Below are 8,877 nucleotides of genomic sequence, written 5' to 3' on the forward strand. Positions count from 1 at the left end.
TTTTCATTTTAAAATAGTTTTAAATTTGCAGAAAAGTTGCAAGGATGGTACCCAGATCTCCTATATACCTCTTACCCATTTTTTAATTTTTATTTTGTTAATTTGTATTTATTTTTTGAGGCAGGGTCTTGCTCTTTCACTCAGGCTGGATTGCAGTGGTGCAATCACGGCTCACTGCAGCCTCATTGTCCTGGGCTCAATTGATACTCCTACCTCAGCTTCCTGAGTAGCTGGAACTACAGGTGTGAGCCACCACTCCCAGATAATTTTTGTATTCTTTGTAGAGTTGAGATTGCACCCTATTGCCCAATCCAGTCTCAAACTTCTGGGCTCAAGTGATCTGCCCGAGTCAGCTTCCCAAAGTGCTGGGATTACAGTGTAAATGTATTTACTTTTAATACATTTATTAAAAGGGCATGAGCCACAGCACCTGGCCTGAAACCAATACAATATTAACTAAACTTCATATTTTATTCAGATTTCAGTGGTTTTTCCCTAAGGTCCTTTTTTGTTATTGTTGTTCCAGGATCTCATTCAGGATTCCATGTTACACTGAGTTGTCATGCCTTCTTAGGCTCCTGTGGGTTGTGACGGTGTCTAAGACCATGTTTTTGATGACCTTGACCATTTTGAGTATTGGTGAGGTATACTGCAAAATGCCCGTCAATTTGGGTTTGTCTGATTGTTAGACTGGATTATAGGCTTTTGAGATGAAGACAACAGAGGTAAAGTGTCAACACATCATATCAAAGGCACGTGTCATTGACGTCACTTACCATTAATGGTGTTTAACATTGGCTAAGGTAGTGTTTGCCAATTTTCTCCATTGTAAAGTTGCTTTCGACTTTCTTTCTATATTATATCCTTTGGAAGGAAGTCACTAAGCACAACCCATACGTGAGAATGGGGAATTTTCTTCTACCTTCTTAAGGAAGGACTATCTACATAAATCATTTAGAATTCTTTGTATAGAGACTTCTGCCACTTTCTCTCTCCCTCCCTTCCTTCTTTCCTTCCTTTCATCATTTATTTATATCAGTATGGATTTATAAATATTTATTTATACTTTGGTTTTTAACCCAACACTACATTATTGATTTGTTCAAATCATTCCAGGTCTGGCCACTGGGAGCTCAATAAGATGCTCCAGACTCACATATTTTTGCCCCAGCCTTAGAAAGCCATTTCTCCAAGGAGCTCAGGCTCATTTTTATTGGAGAATTATGTTATAAACCAAAGTCTGGGATTGGGTCTATTTATAGGATTTTGATCTGAAAGTACCAGGCCAGTTTCTGGATGTCAGTGTCTGCTACTGTTTCTCAGAAAGTATCCTTGACATTTTCCTTGAAAGGCAACTAAATATAAGCAATAAAGAAAAATGGTTGCTAATGAAACTAATGTAAGTTAAGGTTGTATTGGCAGAATGCCAAAAATGAGAGGGACTACATTGTTTCTGCTCACCTGAAAAATCTTTGTTCTGTTTGGTCACAGTTTAGAGGAATATTAATGAATATTAATGAATATTAATCCCACCTGTAGCACATCAGATGGAGCTGACCAGATTCATAAATTCTAGAAACTATATTACCAGAAGAATGATGAAGAAACTGGATGTTTGACCTGAAAAAACTTAAGGTGGAAAACATAGTTGTGTGTAAAATATACTTTATGTTCCCTAAGGTGAACTAAGGATGCCAGATGGATGAACATTATTCACTTAATTATTCACTGATTTTTTTTCACCCAATGTAAGTAAGCCCCATCTGACAATTCGTTTAACCATGCTGGAATGAGCTCCCCCATGTGGTAAAAATCTCATTACTGAGATTGTTGAAGTGACTTTTATCTGTGCTCACTGAATTTCATCACTTTTATTCTTTTGACTTTCTTTTCATTCAGTTGAATAGTAAGTTTCAGTTTGAAAGCTTGAAATTTTGTCTCACCTGACTAATGTAAGAAAATATACCATCCTCCTCTCAGCGAGGCAGGATAGGATAGACATCACATCCCCTAGGGCTCAGGTGTGGTGTGAGAGTACAGGATGTGATGAGAGACAGAGACTTAGTGACATTGTGAGAAAGATTCACTCACTCACTCACTGTGTGGTGGCTGGAGTTATAATATGCAAACTTGGGTGAATCTGTCTACCAAGTGCAAGTGTCTGTATTAAGCAACATTACTGCTCTCCATCAACTTACATTTACTTGTCTATTAAATCGCTGATAGATAATAATCTGCCCTGTTTTACCTTTCTTCTTCCTGAAGAAAAGTAAAATCTACATGGAAGGGGAAAGGTCCACAGGCATCACAAATTATCTAGATTAGAGTCAATCCTAATCAATCTGAGATATTTAGTTGTACTACATAGAAAAATGATACTTAGGCAGGTAATACTATTTCCACACCTTGGTTATATTCATGTAGTAGTATTTATACCTCACCATTTTGGAGAAAATCTATCATGTTATGAAGTAAATACATTTAAACTCACATGTTGTCTATGTTGAACATTACTTGTATAGTATTTTGCTGGCTGAATCTTCCCTTTGAACTCAGTACATTGAGCTGCATTTGGAGAGCTGAAGGGAAAGGCTGCCAGGAGCTGAGGCCACAATCACATTATCTAATAATTTATTTATTGAGATATTGAGTACAATAATTAATGAGATATGGTCTCTACCTTGTTCTTAGAGAGCTTATAGTCTACAAAATGGAGCAAAGATTCATTGTTGTTAGCCATGGATACTTCACATCAATTCTGGGTATTCTGAAGTGTACCTAAGATGTATCTGGTGCTTTTTGTATGGGCATCTCAATTGTTGTATGCTCCTGCCCATGCTTAGGGTTTCCTGTGAAGGAAAGAAACAAATTATGCCTTCTAATATCTTGTTGAGGGTGGTAGACTAGAGAAAGGCATTCAGGAGATAACAAAGCTCACTGATAAGCTGATACATGTTATCTACTCCTATGGGGCACAAGGGGATGGGTGTCTGGGCCAGGGTGAGAGGCCACCAATCAAAGGTGGACTGGCAACTCATTCTAATTAGAACAATAACAATAGCTGCAATCTCTACTCTCAATGAAGATGTTACTGTCTTCACAGACAGGATAATGGAAAATCCCTAGAGGAATGTAGGGAGAGAGGAGGAAGGAAGGAGTGGGGGAGGAGGAGGAAGAAGAGGAGGCAGGGGCAGGAGGAGGAGGAGGAAAGAAGAGGGAGGAAAATGTGGGTCCAATGAGGTGATAAGACTGCTCTTATCTAATAATGAAAGTAGAACCTATATTTGTTTTCCCAAGTCTGTACTCAATGGCATCATGTTGGTAGCTTGAGATTGGTAATAGCGGCAGTATTTATACTGTGTGAACTGGTGAGAATGTGACGTAAATCAGTGCTTTTCCCTCCTGGAGAGGCAGCTGTTACACATTTACCAGTACACTGCTAAGTGTGCCCCATGGGCCCAGAATCCAGACTTAAATTCCAGTTTATTTTCCTGTCTGAGAAACATATCCTTGTCTCTCTGATCCCTGGACATGAACTCAACTTTGTGGCTTCCTGGCTGGAGGAGGGGTATGAAGGGAATGAAGGCAGGAGAGGGAAACTTCACAGCGGCATCCAGGGACACAGATTTCCTATATATCCAGCATAAAGGCATTTACCTCCTATTCTTTGACAAGATACCTCTACCACCAAACGAGGGAAAACACTTCCCCCATTGTATAATTCTCTTCCCCATTAAAGAAGAGAAGTAGCATTAGAGTTTGCTTTGCATATTTATATATTAAGAGTAAAACAAGCTGTATTTTTCTTTTTCTTTTTTACCATTTAGATCATGATAAACATTTGCTTCTGTAGCAAAGAAAGCATAATTTTATTTTGATCAACATACTTGTTGCAGAGGTATTGTTTTTCTTGCTGCCCTATATTCATATATACTTACTTCTGATAATAGTACCCTGATTCCCCACTCTATCCATATGTTTTGGGTGGGGTTGGCCTGCTTCTGGCTCCAGGAATAGGCAGTACTCAGCCTTGGTCCACGTTATGGTGAATGGCTCAGGAGGAGGCATGTGGTCAATCAGGGGTCCTGAGATCCATAGGCGTTGCAGAAACCACTGATACACAGGCATGAACTTAAGAGAATGTAAGCCAACAGCTGCTAGGGAAGGAAAAGAACCTACTCATATAGTTTTAGCCCCTAGATTTAGCAATGTCTGTAGTCTAAATTACTTCTAGATTTGATAGATACAGAGCCTGTAAGAAATTTTTTTTTCTGGCTTAAACGAGTTAGAATACTTCACATGCAACCAACAGAGTCCTAACTGCTGTACTATGCTTTACAACTTCACTTAATAAAATTGGTAGCCTTTCCAAATAAACTGATGACAACTCTTCTGATATTACATGTTGATGTTTTCCATAAAAATAAGTTATATGTCCTTTATTTTTTATAGTATTTTACTAAAATAGTTATACTAAAATATTTATTCTAAAACAATTGTTTTATGTATATATAAAGATATCAACTAAAAAAATTATAAGCTGATTTTATTTCAAAAAGCCTGTAGAGTATATTATGTAGGAATACTCTTTTTTGGTACATCCTCAATTTTAACTGCTTTCACCTTCTGCAAGGCTCCTCCTCGAATGGGCAGTTTTTTAAGAGCAATATCCGTATCAGCCAGAGGTCCTCCTACTAATCGGGCAGGAGTGCTTTCCACTGTTACTACCCCACCAGAAGGCACCTAAAAAGGCAAAAGGTAAATATCTAAAAGTCCATTTACACAATTTTCAGTAAGAGAAAAACTCATTCATCCTTCAACTTACTTTGGAAAAGGCACAAAATATACATTTGAGTAACTAGGAGACAGTTGTGGTAATAATAGATAAGGGCATCAGAGCCAGGAAAAGTGGGTTTGAATTCTACTTCTGTTGCTTATCAGCTTTGTAACTGGGGGCAAATTAAGTCTAGCAGAGGATGCCAGGAATACTTTGAGTCTACTTGCCAGGAAAAGGAAGCATTGTGCCTTTTCTATCAGATATAAGGACAGTTATATGCTGACTAGTGTTTATAACAATTTCTTAGAAATCTTGGAGGGCTGAGCCTACTCTAAACCAGAACTAGGCAAGAGTGGATATACCCTGGAGATAAATATGGCTTAGTGATGTGAAATTTGAACAGCAAAAAAATGATGTGAAATTTGAACAACAAAAGAAAAAATGTGAGATAAAAATCCCATAGAAATAATATTTTGAGGGTCTAAGTTTATTTTTTTTATTAAATTTTTATCTTCTAATTTTAAATGTTTTCTTTTTTGAACAGTTTTATTGAGATAAAATTAAATACCACATAATCCACTCATTTAAAGTGTAAAATTCAATGGTTTTCAGTATATTTTCACAGTTGTACAAACACCCTAAATTTAATGTCTATTAAGATAATGTTATGGAGAAAAAGACTCTTACCGTTGTGTTAAGGCCTTTAATATCTGTTGGGTGAAATATTGCATTTTGTGGTCGTTCATGGTATCTAGAGGCTTCAATAGCCTTTTCTTGAAACCTTTTTGCTTTCTGAGAATTTTTAAATTAGAAAGAAAATAATATTAATTGCTATTAAATCAGTAATGATGGTACTTAAAATGAAAATATATTTAATTGCATCTGGCTTATGCTTTGGCTGTTTATTAGATAGCTCTGAAATCTGCATTTACTCATGTAGACTAAAAAGACAGTTATTAGTAAGTTAGATAATTTGCACACTGAAGAAGGCTCCAGTCACCTAAAAGTGTTCCAGAGATTTCCAAAAGTACTCATCATATATGATCAAGGAGTCAAGCAGGTCCTAAGGAAATCAGGTTCAATTTTTAGCACATAATTTAATAAGCTATTGAATTTATATCAGGTGATGCATGTTGCAAAATATGTTGCATAAATTACCAACTGATTAAGTACACTTAAATGTTGTAAGCATTCAGAATAATATAAAGTATATAATTCACTGCAGTTATATTAAAGCTATTTGAAATTATTTTCAAGTTATTTGAGACACTAAACAATTGAAATGTGAAGTAACAAACAATCTACAGGAAAGGGTTGATTTTCATTAACTAGTGCTAAAAATACGGGCAGTTATGAAGACATTTTATAAGAAGAGTTGGGAAGAACTTTCAGTGAAAAGGGAGAATAATTTGGTACCTTGAGTGAGCTTGTCCTTAACATTGGTTTTGCTATCTTAATATGGCTCCACTGTCTTTGTGGAGTAACTTAACATTTAGCAATTTGATATCTACAGGAAGAATTGAAGCATTAGGTAAAGTGTATCCAAAGTATCAGAAATGAAGGAGAGATTTTTTAAAAAAGTGTCTCCAAGATATTAATGGAAAAGGGTGAGGAAAAGTAATGAATTTCTGGAAATCCAAGGTATTTCTCACATATTTCAAGTGAACGATTAGGACTATAAATGTTTTAGATTAGTTTCTAGCTTACAGCTGAAGTAGCTTACCACATTTTTTTTTTTTTACAAAGGGATATTCATACCAATTCTCATTTAAGTTTTAACATAATGCCTCTTTTGCTGATTACAGAGGGAAAACTCTTGGGGAAGAGAGTAATACAGGATAGTTGTTCTTTCTGTCCTTTACTTTGCCTCTCACAGAAAAGAAGTCAATGAATAAGGCAGGTTCAGAATGGAAAGCAGAACACATTTTCCTGCTGATTCCCGGCTGTCATCTTTTCTTTATGTAGGCCAAGAACATCACCGTTGCTTCTCCCTGATAAGCCAAATGAAACTCAAAGCAGCTTCTTCTGTAACTGTGAAATGTGGTTTCAGTTACCACTCTAAATTGCATATGAGCATCTAATAGTGTTGGTATTGTATGGAAAAGTCACTAGAAAAAAAATGAATGAACATTTGTACCTGAAAAAGTCTGTCTGTTAGAGTTGGCTATTTGTTGTGGATACTATAATACATTAAAAATCCTACCTTTAATGTTTTAGCATTTGATGTTCTAGCCAAGAAATTTTCCCATGATTTATTAGCCAGCTCTCTTTGCTTGTGTGTGGCTTGTATCTGAAATGAGAAAGATAATTAAGTTTCAGTTTCTTTTTTTCTTTGAGACAGAATCTTGCTCTGTCACCCAGGTTGGAGTACAATGGCAAGTCTCTCTGCCTTTTAAAAAATTTAAGACTGTAGAAATAAAATTATAATGCAAGAAAACAGCATCGCATATAGTAACTAAATCTCAAACTCCATAGTTTCTTTTAAAACTGCACAGGGACACTGAAAATAACTCTAAGAGAAAACTACAAAATAAGGCTGAAATACTCACAAGTAAGCAAATATATCTTATGGATAACTTCATCTGGGTTTGTACATTGAAATTAGTATCTTGTGCCTTCATGGTATCTATGGCTTACTTTTTATTGATACATAATAGTTGTACATATTTATGGCATACATGTGATATTTTGATGTGTGCATACAATGTGTAATAATCAGGGTAACTGGGATATCTATTCCCTCAAACATTTATCATTCCTTTGTGTTAGGAACATTCCAGGTCTTCTGAATATTTTGAAATATATAATAAATTATTGTTACTACATTTGCCCTACTGTGCTATTGAACAACAGAACTTATTCTTTTTAGCTGTATTTTTGTACCTGTTAACCAACCTATCCTCATTCTCCCTCCTCACTACCTACGTAGCTTACTTTTGCATATACTTTTTGTTCATTTTGCACATCTTGGCGTGCTTGGCTTTCAATTATCTCACTTTGCAGAGAAGCAACCATCTTTCCAATATTTTCTGATGCTGTTGTAATAGCTTCCAAAGCTTTTTTATCTGTAGTGACTGGTCTTAATTTTTCTAATTTTATTTCTTCATATATTTCATTCCATATTTCTCCAATCTGTTACAACAGAATTTAATAAAGTTAAGTTAACCAAAAATAAATGATACAACTGTACAATTATACAATTTTTTATGTGGTTAGTCACTCCTGTTAACACCTAAACTTTTCATAAATTACTTTTTGGGAATAAATCAAGTGCAATGGGAATGATTTAGGACACCAGCTACATTTGAGTACTCAGCAGGAATTTATCAAATGTTTTTCAATGGTATGTTATTCATGGATAAGGATCTCCTAGGCCTAGGTCACTGCCATCATCACTGCCCTCTAGTTTATAGTTACCTTGATTTCACAGCTGCAGGAACTGCTCATTTATTCTCATCTTTTTGAACTACTGCTACTTTCCTCCCTAAAGCCCTGTATTGAAGGCTAGGTCAAGATGAACTTGTAGAAGAATGAACATGGAGGTTACTAGGACCCTAGAACCCAGCTACCCTGAGAAATGGGGCTCTGGCCTTCAATCTAGTTAAGGCAAATTATAATGGAATCTCAAGCTTTTAACTCCATGGTTCCATTATGCCAGTGGCTCCATCTCATATTCCAGGTTGTCTAGAAATTAATGTTCTTGAGTATATTTAGAATTAGAGAAAAAAGATAGCAGAGTTGTACAGCAGAAGCATTCTGGACCCATAAAATTAAAGAAAAAAATTATATATCTATGATAAGGATAAAATTCATCTTTGGATGAATGAAGTAGGTAGATTCACTTGAGCTTAGGAGTTTGAGGCTAGCCTGAGTAACACAGTGAGACCTTGTCTCTACAAAATAAAACGAAAAAACAACAAAAAAGGAAGCTGGGTATGGTAGTACACACTTGTAGTCCCAGCTACTTGGGAGGTTGAGGCTGGAGGATCACTTGAGCCTGGGAAGTTGAGGCTGCAGTGAGCTGAGATCACGCAACTGCACTTTAGCCTAGGTGAAAGAACAAGACTCTGCCTCAAAAAAAAAAAAAAAAAAAAAAAAAA

The 8,877-nt window shown here is 36.0% G+C and overlaps 1 protein-coding gene across 4 annotated transcripts in view; it reads right to left on the reverse strand.

Moving 5' to 3' along the window:
* Nucleotides 1-1,685: 1,685 nt before the first annotated feature.
* Nucleotides 1,686-8,877, reverse strand: part of CFAP69 (cilia and flagella associated protein 69) — a 66,391-nt gene continuing 59,199 nt past the window's right edge. For 3 of the 4 annotated variants that reach the window (XM_032252973.1, XM_032252975.1, XM_032252976.1), the window contains 4 exons: nucleotides 7,712-7,909; nucleotides 6,981-7,067; nucleotides 5,465-5,569; nucleotides 1,686-4,743 (listed from right to left, as the gene is read on the reverse strand). In XM_032252973.1, the coding sequence (XP_032108864.1) occupies nucleotides 4,573-4,743; nucleotides 5,465-5,569; nucleotides 6,981-7,067; nucleotides 7,712-7,909 (561 nt within the window). In that variant the 3' untranslated portion in view covers nucleotides 1,686-4,572. The remainder of the gene's footprint in view (nucleotides 4,744-5,464; nucleotides 5,570-6,980; nucleotides 7,068-7,711; nucleotides 7,910-8,877) is intronic. The other variant, XM_032252974.1, reaches the window with a different exon arrangement.

Source organism: Sapajus apella, unplaced genomic scaffold (genome assembly GCF_009761245.1).
Source record: "Sapajus apella isolate SASKATOON/1434 unplaced genomic scaffold, GSC_monkey_1.0 scaffold81, whole genome shotgun sequence".
NCBI classification, from domain to species: domain Eukaryota; kingdom Metazoa; phylum Chordata; class Mammalia; order Primates; family Cebidae; genus Sapajus; species Sapajus apella.